Source organism: Aquarana catesbeiana, linkage group LG02, assembly GCF_042186555.1.
Source record: "Aquarana catesbeiana isolate 2022-GZ linkage group LG02, ASM4218655v1, whole genome shotgun sequence".
In the NCBI taxonomy this organism is placed as follows: Eukaryota; Metazoa; Chordata; class Amphibia; order Anura; family Ranidae; genus Aquarana; species Aquarana catesbeiana.
In genome coordinates this window covers 391921919-391937236 of record NC_133325.1, presented here as the reverse complement: position 1 = coordinate 391937236, position 15318 = coordinate 391921919, and the positions used below count along the sequence as shown (strand labels likewise).

General features: G+C 45.6%; 1 protein-coding gene across 1 annotated transcript in view; it reads right to left on the bottom strand.

The window, feature by feature from the left end:
• The window catches only part of LOC141128122 (transmembrane protease serine 11D-like), a 152973-nt gene that overhangs the window by 4226 nt on the left and 133429 nt on the right, over positions 1-15318 (bottom strand). The window contains exons 8-10 of the mRNA XM_073615214.1: positions 7504-7648; positions 3981-4216; positions 3758-3870 (exon numbers count right to left, since the gene is read on the bottom strand). Coding sequence (XP_073471315.1) covers positions 3758-3870; positions 3981-4216; positions 7504-7648 — 494 coding nt within the window. The remainder of the gene's footprint in view (positions 1-3757; positions 3871-3980; positions 4217-7503; positions 7649-15318) is intronic.

The window sequence follows — 15318 nt, the reverse complement described above, 5'->3', positions numbered from 1 at the left end:
TGTCTTCAAGTGGAGCTCCAGTAGTTCCAAACTGTGACCTGGGCATAACTGGCACATTCTTTCAACAGGAATGAAAGAATTACCCCTGTAATAATAATTAAAAAAAAAACTCTCTGCTAAAAAACATAACCAAAAAAAAATTTGAATTCATATTTTTTTTCTAAATGTATTCTGTTACATGTTTTTGATACTAATCTGTCAGTGATCATTTTTGTTGTCATTTTTTTAGCACTTTCAAGCAAACCAATCAATATACACTTAGTTTGCTTGAAAGTTATAGCGTCTACAAACTATGGGATATGTACTGGAATTTTTATTTGTTTTATACTACAAATGGCGGAGATAAACTACTTATAGTGGGACTGTGGGATGCGATCTGACACTAACTGCCGCTGGAGGGAACTGACATCACCAGTGACACTAATACAGTGATCAGTGCTAAAAAAAATGACAAAAAAAATGATCACTGACAGATCACTCTCTCTGTACACAACCCAACACAGAGCTCTGGAAACAGTCGATCAGCTGGTCCTGGGTGTGAATCATTGGCCGGGACGCTGTGTACAATCACAGCGGGAGCCGAGTGGAAGTGAATATGCACGCGCCCTAAACCTGGGAGTAGGCAGCGATGTACCGGCAGATCGCTTTGGCTACAGCGCCCCCCGTCCTCAGTACAAGGCGGCAGGCCGGTCATTAAGTGGATAATATTTGCACCAGAACATATGTGATTTTCAAGAAGACGGAGGTTTAATTCCGACATACCATTGAACCATAAAAAAATGTTTGCGTGGAGATCCATGTGTGTCTCAATCTTGGCCCTGTTAGTTGGCATGAAGATGGGGCAAAAAAGGGACAATGAGATTGTGCTTAGAAACATGGATTGTATTCTTCTTCCAACATAAACATGAACTTCCATCATCACTAAAAATGTACATTGGTAAATGTCAACCACTTGCCGACCTTATGTTACAGCTTCCCCGTGGCGTCAGAGGGGGGCGGGGTCACCTGTTTACGTCACCGGATGGCCCCGCCCTCAGCTATATAACAGCTGTCACCCAGAAGAAGCGTCACTTGGCGGGAGCCTCCCATGGAGGCGGAACTGTTGCAGCTCTTTTTTTTTTTTTTTGGTCCGTCGGGCGGCCTGAATTTACATTGCAGGACATTTTTATTTTTTTATTTTTTAATAAAGGACTTGTCCCAAGCTCCCAATTTTTGACACTCTTTTTGTGAAATGGTAAAGGTACAATGTACCCCATTACCAATTCACATGGGGGGTGGGATCTGGGGCTCTAAAGGGGGCTTCCAGATTCCGATAAGCCCCCTATTCGCATACCCCCACAACCCCCAGGCAAGGGTTGTGGGGATGAGGCCCTCCCCATGTTGAGGGCATGTGGCCTGGTATGGTTCAGGAGGGGGAGGCGCTCTCTTGTCCCCCCTCTTTTCCCGCGGCCTGCCAGGTTTGCGTGCTCGATAAGGGTCTGGTATGGATTTTGGTGGGGACCCCTACACCATTTTTTTTCTTTTCGTGCAGGGTTCCCCTTGAAATCCATACCAGACCTGAAGGGCCTGGTATGGATTTTAGGGGACCCCCATGCAATTTCTTTTTTTTAATTTTGGTTCGGGGTTCCCCTTAATATTCATACCAGACCCAAAGGGCCTGGTAATGGACTGGGGGGGGGGGGGGGGGACCCATGCCCTTTTTTTCAATGAGTTTTATCTATATTGCCAAACCCGACAATACATTACAGCCGTGATCAGTTTTAAATGACAAATTTTCCTTTAGAAATGTCATTCTGTGGTACTGTTCTGAACTTGGGAAAAATGTGCCACTTTACAGGCATACTATAGACACCCCCCCAGGCACGATATTTAAAGGAATATTTCAATTTTTATTCTTTCACTTTAAGCATTAAAAAATCACTGTTCCCGAAAAAACTGCCATTTTTAAAAAAAATTTTTGCATTGATACATGTCCTTTGAGGCAGGACCCAGGTCCCCAAACACTTTTTATGACAACAACTTGCATATAAGCCTTTAAAATTAGCACTTTTTTTTTTAAATTAGCATTTTTCATGTTCGTGTCCCATAGACTTTAACGGTGTTCGTACAAATTTTTCTGGTGCGAACCAAACCGAGGGGTGTTTGTCTCATCCTTATTCACAAGTTTACAGGACTGAAATTCTTCACATAAGAACATCAGATCACCTAAAGGAGGCACCAGTGTTCTGTCTTTGCAACATTGTGTCAGTTCTGTTTAGCAATTCACATTCTAGTAGCTGATCCAATCATTACACTGTTGGGGTGAGCACAGGACTCTCTATACACTCAGTGCAGAGGTCTCCCTCATATTATCGAACCCAAAACTAAAAATGTAATATATTGATTGTGAAAAACAACAGACTTGTTGGCTGCATCACCAGATGAAAATAGAAATAAGAATGCCTAAAAAATAAAAAAGATAATACAGTCATTACATCTAAGATTTGGTATGCTGCAAAACGCTCACCGGTAGTGGGGTTTCCCGCACCGCATTATTGTGAGCATAGGCTTAATTGGTCAAATGTTCTTAGCCCATAGTGTTGGCTGGTTTCTCTATTGGTACAATGTTTTTAACTACTCTGGTCAAATGTTCTTAGCCCATAGTGTTGGCTGGTTTCTCTATTGGTACAATGTTTTTAACTACTTTGGTCAAATGTTCTTAGCTCATAGTGTTGGCTGGTTTCTCTGTTGGTACAATGTTTTTAACTACTTTGGTCAAATGTTCTTAGCCTATAGTGTTGGCTGGTTTCTCTATTGGTACAATGCTTTTAACTACTCTGGTCAAATGTTCTTAGCCTATAGTGTTGGCTGGTTTCTCGATTGGTACAATGCTTTTAACTACTCTGGTGAAATGTTCTTAAAGCGGAGTTCCACCCAAAAGTGGAACCTCTGTCTATTTTCGGGGACCTGCTTTTGACAAGTTCCCGTCCCCACTTCTGGGAGACAGCGCCGTCCCTTGGAAGTTTGGCCCCCCTTCCTCTGCTCCTGGGTCAATTAGAAAGCACAGTGCACTTCGCGCATGCACAGTAGGGAACCGCCTGCCGGTTTCCCTTAGTTGAGATGGCCGCGGCAGCACCCAATAGCCGAACCAACAATCGTCTGGGGTGCCGATATCGTGGGCTCTCTGGACAGGTGAGTGTCCATATATTAAATGTCAGCAGCTACAGTATTTGTAGCTGCTGACTTAAAAAAATGTATTCCCCAGGCAGAACTCTTTAAGCTTTCTTCCCTTAGGATTGAATGTTAGGAAATGTTATATATGCCCAGCAAAAGAAACTATAGAAACTGACAAACATTAAGAGTATAATTGTGTGGCTTTTACATAAATGCTGAGACATTCACAAAGCAATTTTTAAATTTTTTTTTTTATAACTAGACCTCAAAGTATTCATGAACATTGATATACCTAACTGTGCAGCCTGGACACTTTGGGAGCCTTCAGCTACATTGTCTATGGTCAGCTCTGAGGACCAACAGTAAGGATATGCTGAAACCTTTGGTTACCACTAAAGGTTCACATCTCGTATGTGCCTGAGTGACCATTGGGAGCTTTTGTCAATCCGAAGACTTTCAAGGCAGTTATAGCAAGGCAATAATATGATATAAAATTGCACCAAATATAATGACTTTAACAGAGAGAGCCCCCAGTGTGTTCTTGCACATGGAAGCCTGCAGAGGTATACATGCACTCCAGAAGGTAGGATGCAGCTAAAATTACCTGAGTAATTTGTTTTATGGTTAGGGTGGGTGTAATGTATATTGTCCCATTCTGTGATTGCTTAGGGCAAATCTCTTCTGAAGCCGTTGTAGAAGCCATGTAAACTGGATCACCTATGAAGCAAATTGTAGCAGAAAATGCAATTTTACACAAGTCCATTGAAAACTGGCATGGGTACATAGTTTGGTGTTATTGTGTATTTACCTTCAACTTGTATTTTTACCTGAAAGAAGATCCCCAGCTGAGCCATTGCATACACTGCCTGGGACAGGGTCTTGGATCACCTGGGGCAGGCACAGGGGTGTAAGAGAAGACTTGAACCACACTGGCTTTGAGAGATGGATCAAAGCAAAATTGTTGTATATGGGTGCAGCTGTGAAGTTAGGGTGTTGGATAATCTTGGCTACAGTTTGAGAAGAATTTCCAGATCCCAAGGAAACACTGAGCAAAGCGGTATCTCTGAAAAGACACATTTAGGACTTAATTTTCTATTTTAAGAAATAATGTACAATAAGTGAAGTAACCCACATTCACTTAAATTTTTCTTTTCCAATAATTTTTATTGAGTAATTAATGAGTGTGGCCGAAAGTTGAAAACTAATATGCAACGAGTAACAGTACCATCATCCAGATTTGAATTGAAAGAATGAGGGAGTGGAGGTGTGAGAGCAATTGCTGCCACTGACCTACGCAAGTCCACGCCTGAAAAGTTTGAATTTGGACTGGGCACACAGCCAAGACAGCTGATTGGAGGAAAGGCACCCCCCCCCTCCAAATAGGCAGAGACACTCAGAGCTGTTCTGTGAATAGTTTAGCTGTCTTAATATATTTACAGCAACCTCCCTGACACAAAATTCAGCCTGGTTTTATCTCAGTTGACGGAGAACTTGTCAGAAGTTATCATGTTGATGACAGAAGAGCGGAGCAAGAGAAAGTCACAGTGCTTTGAAGAGAGATAAGAAAACACTGCATATATATATGTGCCCAGCTCAAATTTCATTAATCGGGTTTACATCCCATTTAAGTGACTTTGAACGTGGCATGGTTGTTGGTGCCAGACGGGCTGGTCTGAGTATTTCAAAAACTGATCTACTGGGACTTTCACGGACAACCATCTATAGGGTTTACAGAGAATGGTTCGAAAAAGAGAAAATATCCAGTGAGCGGCAGTTGTGTGGAGTAAAATGCCTTGTTGATTGTAGAGGTCAGAGGAGAATGGGCAGACTGGTTCAAGTTGATAGAAAGGCAACAGTAACTCAAATAACCACTCGTTACAACCAAGGTATGCAGAATACCATCTCTGAACGCACAACACATTGAACCTTGAAGCAGATGGGCTACAGCAGCAGAAGACCACACTGCATGCCACTCCTGTCAGCCTTGTATCAATGGTTCAGGCTGGTGGTGGTGTAATGGTGTGGGGAATATTTTCTTGGCACACTTTGGGCCCCTTAGTACTCATGGTGCATCGTTTAAATGCCACGGCCCACCTAAGTATTGTTGCTGACCATGTCCATCCCTTTATGACTACAGTGTACCCATCTTCTGATGGCTACTTCCAGCAGGATAATGCACCATGTCACAAAGCTCAAATTATCTCACCACTTGTTTCTTGAACATGACAATGAGATCACTTTACTCCAATGGCCTCCACAGTCATCAGATCTCAATCCAATAGAGCACCTTTGGGATGTGGTGGAACAGGAGATTCACATCATGGATGTGCAGCTGACAAATCTGCAGCAACTGTGTGATGCTATCATGTCAATATGGACCAAAATCTCTGAGGAATGTTTCCAACACCTTGTTGAATCTGTGCCATGAAGAATTAAGCCAGTTCTGAAGGTGAAAGGGGGTCCAACCCGGGACTAGCAAGGTGTACCTAATAATGTGAGTGTATATTCCCATATGTTGTGAAATTGGTGGGGATAGGAGGGTGTATCAAGAGGCCAGAATAATAACCGTGGTTGTGCCGCATCACCTACAACACTTCACTTGTGGCATAATGTCTCATATTGCTTGGCTCACTGGTAGATCTGGGAGGCAAAAAAACAAAGCGGAGAGAAAGAACCGGAAAAGAAGAAAAAGGTAGAAAAAAGGAGGTAATGAAGGGTAGAGGAAAGTAAAGCATGCACCCTAGCTAATCAAAACATAGCTGCCTAATAGTACCCCATAAGGCAGCCGACAGATAATTGATCCAAGGTTCCCAAACTTTGTCAAAGAAGGACTGTTTGTCAAGTAATATGGTTTGAAAGGCGTTCATTAACCATGATCCATGACAACTTAGTTTTCACCAGGTCAAAGGGGATTGTAGGTGACCACCAGGACCTGGCTTTTGCAATCCTAGCTGCTGTAAAAATAAATGCTATGAGAGTTTCCTCATGTGTCCCGGCATCCCCTCAACTGGGCGTCTCAGTAATGTCACTTCTATTTTTTTCTTCCTGAGCATTAAAGCGGAAGTTTAGTAAAATTTAAAAAAATAAAAATAAAAAAAAAAACAGCACCAGGAGGTACCTCCATAAATGAATTGTGTCCCATGTGATATGTTAGGTTGAAATCTTAAGTGATCTTCCAGCGCTGTGAGGGCTAATATGAGCGGCGGCAGCTGTGACAGTCACTCATCTAGTGCTGACTATGGCCACCCTTTCCTCCCCTGTGCTCCATTCATAGAAGCTGTACTATTCATGTAGCGCTGGTAGATTTTCATCTACCGCTTATAGGTAAATTTAGTGGGTTATCTGTTTTATACATAGTCAGATTTAGCCTCTGTTCCAGTTTGGCTGTGATGCATGTAGTTTCACACTGTGCCTGTGGGTGTCGTTGTCGCCATGGGTTGGTGTTGGAAAGGCAACGCGCTGAAGCGTATGGGTGCTCTTCTGTCCCAGAGATAACTCGGTGGAGGTGGTCCTCCGAGTTGCATTCTGGGAGAGGGTATTTATGGGACAGACGCCATGTTTTAGGGTTTGTTTCGTTCCACCTGCTGGCCCTCCTGGCCGACAGGTATGTGTTAGGAGTACTACCGCGTGGTCCTCTGACCGGGAGGACCACGTTGCTGCAGCATGTGGGTAGGCCCAGAAGCCTGTCTGGGGCCTACCACAGCGGCGAGGGAATGGTCCTGAGCTGTCTGTCCTACGGGAAGAAGCTGGACAACTGAGAAGATCCCAGGGGAGGACCCGTCATGGAAGGATCATGCAGAGTGCTGGTCTGGAGAGGGGCCTGGTGACTCAGTTGGAGGACGCATCCTAAAATAATCCTACCGCATAGTACTGCCGGGTCGGCTTAAAGGTTCTAGTGCTGTGTTTGCTGTCCATTGTAAACCAATACATCCTGTGGCAGAGGATCGTACGGGTTTCTATTCCATTCAAGTCTGTGGCAGAGACTTATGTTCATGCTGCGTGCCGGTTGCTAGGTTAGTGAGAGAAACCAATCCGGGCGGGCAAAGATTCAATTCTAAAAGGAGAGTACATTCATCTACAAGATTCCAATTCATAATACTACATCAAGAAAAGGTATTTGAACTTCGCTGCAACTCTTCTTCTACCTCTTTCCTGCTACTTCCTTCAGTTACTCTTTATTAAAGCATTAAAAAAGATACTCAAGTGTCTATATAAAGTTCTCTATGAAAGGAGCCGTATCTTTAGGCTTATTAACCCTGCATGGAAAGAATACCAGTCCAGGACATGCTTGCTGGACATAGGTCCACCATTTATAACCGTCATGCATATTTTCATCACACACGCACCTACCTGTTTAGAAGACAGTTAGCAGAGCTGAGGACCCAAAAAGCAGTTAGTAAACTGCCTGTGCATACTGCAGTCCCATCTACTTTGATAATGACTTGCCAGGGCCAAGGCTGTGCTACATTCCAAAACAGTGGGCATGGTGCCAACCCTAAAAGATAAGAAATAGCAAATGGAAAGTATTCAGAGGAAAAAGAATAGAAGGCCAACCAACACAATGACATTTTTCACATTTTGCTGTAGAAAATTACATTTTTGGGAGATGCTGGAGAATTCCAGATAGGGAAGTTAAATTGAATGAACTAATGCTAATTCAAGCTATATAAATCCTGTAAAATAATAATAATAATATATAAATAGCAGTTTTGGTTTGTGGTGCTCAGATTCAATGTAGTTCCACTTTGAGTTCCTATACCTGCCATGTCATTACATGCGAGTCCCACTTTCCTAGCCTTCTGAAGCAAATTTCTGCCTGAGCAAACCCAACTCGATCTTATCCTAAAGAGTCACTGTCACCTTCCCCAGAAGGACCCTTTCACAAGGGAGACTCTGTGAAGCAGAATCTGCTTGCTCAGTGGGGAATCTCTCCGCTGATCCCTGCTGAGCAGGTGGATGACAGGTCCATGTCCGAGACACAGTCCTGCTCTCCTCTGTGTGGCAATCGAATGGAAACAGACCGCCTGTCTGTTTCCATCCAATCCATCCAATCTGATCCGCCAGACAGATAGGGAATAGGACCACCATCTGTCTGTTTTTGGCGGACGCTGTCGGTTGTCAGCAGACATGTGTCCACTGACATTCGCCGCTTTATAGAAGACACTGGGGGGTCTGATCAGGTCTACCTGAAAAACTGACAGGCGAACCTTATCGGACAGCCCGTGTGAAAGGGACCTAGAGGGCAAAGTGACAGCATATTTGTCAAGAGCATGCCCTGGCCTGCTTAGGCCCAATTTACAGTTGTGAAAAGTGATGCATTGCGTTTTTTTATGGCATTATTTTTCATGACAGCCTAGGACAGCCTATTCACTTGAATGGGCTGCCCTACATATGACAAAAGAGCCAAAATTGCTCCTTTTTTTGCAGTGAGTCTTACAAATTTTGTCGTGCAGCAAAATGCGCAACTGCTACCCATGTTTGTGGTGTCACAGTGCAAGTGAGATGTACACGTTGCTACATTTTTCATGCATTTCCAGGATTGCATTCTGAAATGCTTGTTCCCAGAACATGAAGGTGTGAATGGGGCATGCCTGCACTCCACCATTGCTCTTTCCTCCTCCTCCTCCTCCTCAGCAAAAGCAGAAATTGGGGGTTTTGGCAATTTGGTAGAGGTATGACCTTACTCATTTTAAACATGAAATGACTGCATCCAGGCTCAGACATCTGTCCCAGAACCACAGCTAATGGCTTTGTGTAGGGCTACATGCAATCAGAAGTGGCCGCTTTCAGCCCGCCATTTGTTTAAATGGGCTGAGCAGCCGATGATAATCACATCACCCGGTCATTCCTGCAGCAGGAGTCCGCAGATTCTTGCCGCAGGAATCCAGAAGCCGCAACAAACCAGCCGTGTGAAAGGGGCTTTAAAGTGGTTGTTAAAGCGGGGGTCCACCCACACCGCCAAAAAAAAAAAATATTAAAAGCCAGCAGCTACAAATGCTGCAGCTGCTGACTTTTAATACATGGCCACTTACCTGTTCCAGCGATGTCGGCAGGGGACGCCGAGAACCCGCTCGTTCTCGGCAGCTGCCGCCGCCATCCTAGGTGAGGGAATCAGGAAGTGAAGCGTTGCGGCTTCACTTCCCGGTTCCCTACTGCGCATGCGCGAGTCGCGCTGCGTGTCCCAAGTGGTCCCCGCTCTCTCCTGGGAGCTGTGTGTTCCCAGGAGACAGCGCGGTGGGGACGGGAAGTGGCGTAGACTCCCATGGGAGTCTATGCCGGAAGTGGGTGCAAATACCTGTCTTAGACAGGTATCTGCACCCTCCTCCCCCCTGAAAGGTGCCAAATGTGACACCGGGGGGGGGGGGTTCCGAAAAGCGGAAGTTCCATTTTTGTGTGGAACTCCGCTTTAAGCCACTCTAACCTGTATGCACCATCTGTGCTGTCTCCTCTGGTAGTGTCCCCCTCTGTGTATAAAAATGAAGGCTGCAAATTCCTCATTTCAGAGCCAAGATCGCGATGACGTGTCCCGCAGGCTTTCTCCTTTCCTCCTCTGACAGATGCAGCAGGAGGGGCTGAGATTCCCCTGCTGACATCAGTCGGGAGGGGAGGAGGAGAGGAGAAAGCCGGCCAGTCATGTGATCACGCTCTCTGCACTGAGGGGAGGTGGAGGAGGACACAGGAGCAGAGAGGATACCGAGAGCAGGGCTGCGCATGACAGAGGCACGTAAACTGACCACGGTGTCAGGGCTCAGCAGCCATGATACACCGTGGTCAGTTTACATAGGGGAGGGCAGAAACTGGCAGGATCAGTCAGGTTTTTTAGGTGTTACTTGGGGCCTAATTACACAGCACAAGCACTGTCATATAACATGCTTTTTTGGGTTAACAAACGCTTTAAGTGCTCTTATTTGTGTGTGTGTTCACATGCACTTTTTTGTTCATTGACAGCTTCTTGTTTTTGCACACCACTGCGGATTAAATAAAAAAAAATGTCATGGTCTGGGGCTGCATGAGTGCTGCCGGGACTGGGGAGCTACAGTTCATTGAGGAAACCATGAATGCCAACATGTACTGTGACATATTGAAGCAGAGCATGATCCCCTCCCTTCGGAGACTGGGCCGCAGGGCAGTATTCCAACATGATAATGACCCCAAACACACCTCCAAGACAACCACTGCCTTGCTAAAGAAGCAGAGGGTAAAGGTGATGGACTGGCCAAGCATGTCTCCAGGCCTAATCCCTATTGAGAATCTGTGGGGCATCCTCAAATGGAAGGTGGAGGAGCGCAAGTTTTCTAACATCCACCAGCTCCGTGATGTCGTCATGGAGGAGTGGAAGAGGACTCCAGAGGCAAAGCTCTGGTGAACTCCATGCCCAAGAGGGTTAAGGCAGTGCTGGAAAATAATGGTGGCCACACAAAATATTGACACTTTGGGCCCAATTTGGACATTTTCACTTAGGGGTGTACTCACTTTTGTTGCCAGCGGTTTAGACATTAATGGCTGTGTTGAGTTATTTTGAGGGGACAGCAAATTTACACTGTTATACAAGTTGTACACTCACTACTTTACATTGTAGCAAAGTGTCATTTCTTCAGTGTTGTCACATGAAAAGATATGATAAAATATTTACAAACATGTGAGGGGTGTACTCACTTTTGTGAGATACTGTGTATATATATATATATATATATATATATATATATATATATATATAATATTGTCTCATTTTGTTATGTACTCTTTGCTGGGTTGTTTGGGGTGTGGCTCTATTCCATTGTTCTATTGTGTCTATCTGCCTTAGGTATTATGGGATGTGTAAGTGTGTTTGTTGCTGTGAGGAGGGAGGGGGGATTCCTTCAACAGCTCTCCCTGCTGATTGAACAGTCTACCCAGCCCGGAATGCAAAGGGGGGGGGGATTGTCCCAAGTATTACCTGTGTACCTGTGTTTCAATAAACAATTCATGTTGAGCAACCAAACGAGCACTGCCTTGTTATAGGTTGGCAGCGGTTTGGAATATCTATATTCAGACTGGGAGGAAGCGGTATATGATGAAAGCACTCAAGCGGAGTGTGGGACGTTTTGTTACATTGGTGGCAAGCAGTGGGACGCTTCCTGCAGTCTCAGACATCCAAAACTCCACCTGGATCCAAGATCAGGACAGCAGACTTTGGTCACCCCAGCGGAGATATGGATCTGGCATCAGAGTTCTTGGGGCTGCTGCAGATTGTCCTTTCAGTATACTCCAGGACTGTATCTGCGGATGAATACCTTGAGCTCAAGCAGCAGATTCGGGTAGAACTCTGGATTGGAGCCCTCCAGGTCGCTGGTATGCAACAGGGTAAGTGCTTGCCAACCCCAGAGCAACGGATCAGTGACCAGCGGGTGTTGCGGATGGCATTCCTGGGAAAGCAGCCCCGGAAGCAATGGGTGACAGAGTTAGACAGGCTGGTCCAGCAGGAGATAGAGCTGGACAATTGGGCTCTACAATGGCACGCAGAGCAGGGATATTTAGGGGAGACAACAGAATGCTCTCCAGAGGGATATTAGTTTGACAGCCCTGGATTGCTGTGGGAGAGCCTTAAAGATTGTTTTGTATTTGGCAATGAAGGAGAACCTACCCTTGAGCACCTGCGAGAATACAGAGAGGCTATGCTCAGTCTTGCAGGGGTCTCAGAGCTTAAACCTGATCTGAACTATTTGCTAAGGAAGGAACAGCATCTGGAAAGGGCATACAGGAAACTGCTAGAACACGTTCAGCAACATGCCAGAGAATCAGCAGTGGAAACTCCGGAGATTGCCATCTCCAAAGCTGAAGTGCCAACAGGGCAGAGCTCTGCTAACCTCTGCCCAGCACCAACAGCAGCTTCAGCCTCCAGGAGAGAAGAGGCAGTCAGCCTTTCTCCCACAACACTGACAGGGACATGGGATTTTCTGTCAGCAGCATCTGTGGAGTTACCAGAAACTTCTGCAGCTGAAGCGCTGACAACTGGACAGAGGGTCCAAGACCTCTGCCCTACACTTGTGGCAGTTCCAGAGGCCCAGGGTGAGAAGGTGGTGGTCTTTTCTCCCCAGTAAGGATCGATGCACCTGAGAGACAGTACCAAAGACATGTCGTCCCAACAGCCAGATGAGAGTAAGGGAGGTGAAGCACCCGGCTTCCCTTCCCAGCAGCAGATGCAATGCTGTATCCTGGCCTAGGCTGACAAGACCCAGGCCTAGGGCAGCACTTTGCAGGGGGGCAGCATGGAAAGAGTCCCCGCTGGCTTGCGCTGTTAGTGTAGCGCCAGTCTTATGGGGCGGACTGGGCTGAGAGGCAAATTAGTCTAGCATCCCCATAAACCAGCCGCACTGCTTCGGGTATGCGGGCGGCCGGCATTCCGCAACTGTGGGGGGCGCTTCTATTTTTGACTGTCCTATCATTCTAGACCACAAACCTTCCTCACTGTGCTATATGATTTCTGCTGCATCATTGGCGTGGTTATATCTTCTTAGTCCTCTTCATAAAATTATCAGAAATTTGTGCTTAAAGTAGAACTATAGGCAACACTTTTTTTTTCATTTTGAAAAGAATAAGGGAGGGTTATAGCCCCTGTCAGTTTATTTTTTACCATCCCTTCACTTCCTTCCTCATAGCCAAACAGGAAGTGAGAGGAAATCTATGCAAATTAAGGGAATCCATCCCCCCCCTCCGGCCCTCAGAACTAGTGTCCCCACTCGCTTCAGGGGAAATTTCAGGCGGGTCTTAAACAACAAGGGGTGTGGCCTTGACAGGAAGGGGTGGGTCATATTTAAATTAGGGGGTGCACGAGTTTCGTCAGGCCTAGGGCAGCACAAAACCTAAATACACTACTGAGCAGATGGCACCTCAGAATGATGCCAGCAACCCAGCAGAAGGGCTGGCAACAGGGCAGATTGCTGCTGGCCTCTGCCCTCAACTAACAAAAGATGCAGCATCCACCTGTATACTCCAGGGATGCTGGGAAGTCAGCCCAGATCCCCAACATCATGAAGTGAGCCCAGCCACCCTGTCTTCTTTCCAGCAGGTGGAAGGACTCCAGGGCGAAGGGCCAGTCCACACTTCTCCTCAGCGGCGGGTATGTTCTCTGACAGAGGCAGAGGTTGGCTGGGTGAGTAATGCTCTGTTTGGGACAATTTATTTGGGGTGCTGTGTGGATACTGGCATTGGGGGACTGGAACTACTGACTAACTTCAGAGTCAACCCATCTGAGGTCTCCTGTGTTAGTCCCCTGCCGAAAGGGGAGAGATGTGATGGGAGTCACTTTGGGCGGGGGGCCTGTGGAACCCAGAATCCCTTGGGAAGGTTGGGAAACTCTTGTTTCAGCCCCCCATGCACCTCCTATGTCTAAGTCACTCTGTGTCTCTAATAGGGGCACAGGGTGACTGAGAAATCCAGTCTGATCTGTACTAATCAGACTCACTGCACAACCACACTGGAATGTTGTGTATATATATATATATATATATATATATATATATATATATATATATATATATATATATATATATATATATATATATATATATTGCTAAGGAGTTCACTACATAAAGAATGCAGGGCTCAGCAGTGTGCTTCATAAAGAATGCAGGACTCGGCTATGCCCATCTATGCAGCCTCACCAGTGCCCAGCAATGCAGCCTCACCAGTGCCCATCTATGCAGCCTGATCAGTGCCCATCTATGCAGCCTGATCAGTGCCCATCAATGCAGCCTGACTAGTGCCCATCTATTCATCCTCACCAGTGCCCATCTATGCAGCCTCATCAGTGCCCAGCAATGCAGCCTCACCAGTGCCCAGCAATGCAGCCTCACCAGTGTCCATCTATGCAGCCTCACCAGTGCCTATCTATGCAGCCTGACCAGTGCCCATCAATACAGCCTGACTAGTGCCCATCTATTCAGCCTGACCAATGCCCAGCAATGCAGCCTCACCAGTGCCCATCTATGCAGCCTCACCAGTGTCCATCTATGCAGCCTCACCAGTGCCCATCTATGCAGCCTGACCAGTGGCCATCAATGCAGCCTCACTAGTGCCCAGCAATGCAGCCTCACCAGTGTCTATCTATGCAGCCTCACCAGTGCCCATCAATACAGCCTGACTAGTGCCCATCTATTCAGCCTGACCAGTGTCCATCTATGCAGCCTGACCAATGCCCAGCAATGCAGCCTCACCAGTGCCCAGCAAAGCAGGCTCACCAATGCCCAGCAAAGCAGCCTGACTAGTGCCAAGCAATTTAGTGTTTTATAGTGTTTGCTAACATTAATTTGTGAATTACGTGTCACAAAAAGATTGCAATACCCACCATTTTATTCTCTAGGGCCTCTGCAGGAATAATAAATATATATATATATATATATATATATATATATATATATATATATATACAGTATATAATGTTTTGGGGTTCTAACATGCTTGAGGGCATTGTAGCTGTATTAGTGTACTTGCGACAGAAACAGTTGAGTACTGTCCGGATGCTTTTTTTTATTTGCACATACAATTTTTCAGGACAAGCTTTCGGGATATGTCCCCTCCCCACCCTACTCCACCCAAGTCTATAGTTTTCCCTCTGTCTTATCTCACTAACTATGCTTATTTTATTACCATTAGCCATGTATATTTGTACATTTGTTTGTGTTTTTTTCTAACCCTCAGAGATTGACTTTTTTTTTTATTCTGCTAAAACGTTTGTGAATTAGTACTGCCTGGAACTTGAAATAAGGGAATGTACCTGCAAAGCTTGTACTGAAAAATTGTATGTTAGTGCAAATTTAAAAAAAAGTATCGTGGACAGTACTCAATTGTTTCTGGGTGGGTTTAAAGCGGAGTTCCACCCAAATTTGATTTTTTTTTGGCACCCGTTCTGCTGCTATGAATTAAATACTCAAAAGCATGTTAGTAATAAATTCGCTGTTTAAGTACATCTTTTTTTAATTTACTTACCTTTGTTTGATTGCGGGCCTGTAAAGCCCACTAGGACTCTGGAATAAGATGCTGCTGGCTGCCCAGCATGCACCTCTTGATGATCTCGTGCTTGCGCATTCTACACAGGACATAGCGCAGGAATGGTATCTTGTTGGCATCACAATGGGTGGCAACAGAGGAGGTGCCTGCCCTGTTATGGGAATGCAATCCTGCAGC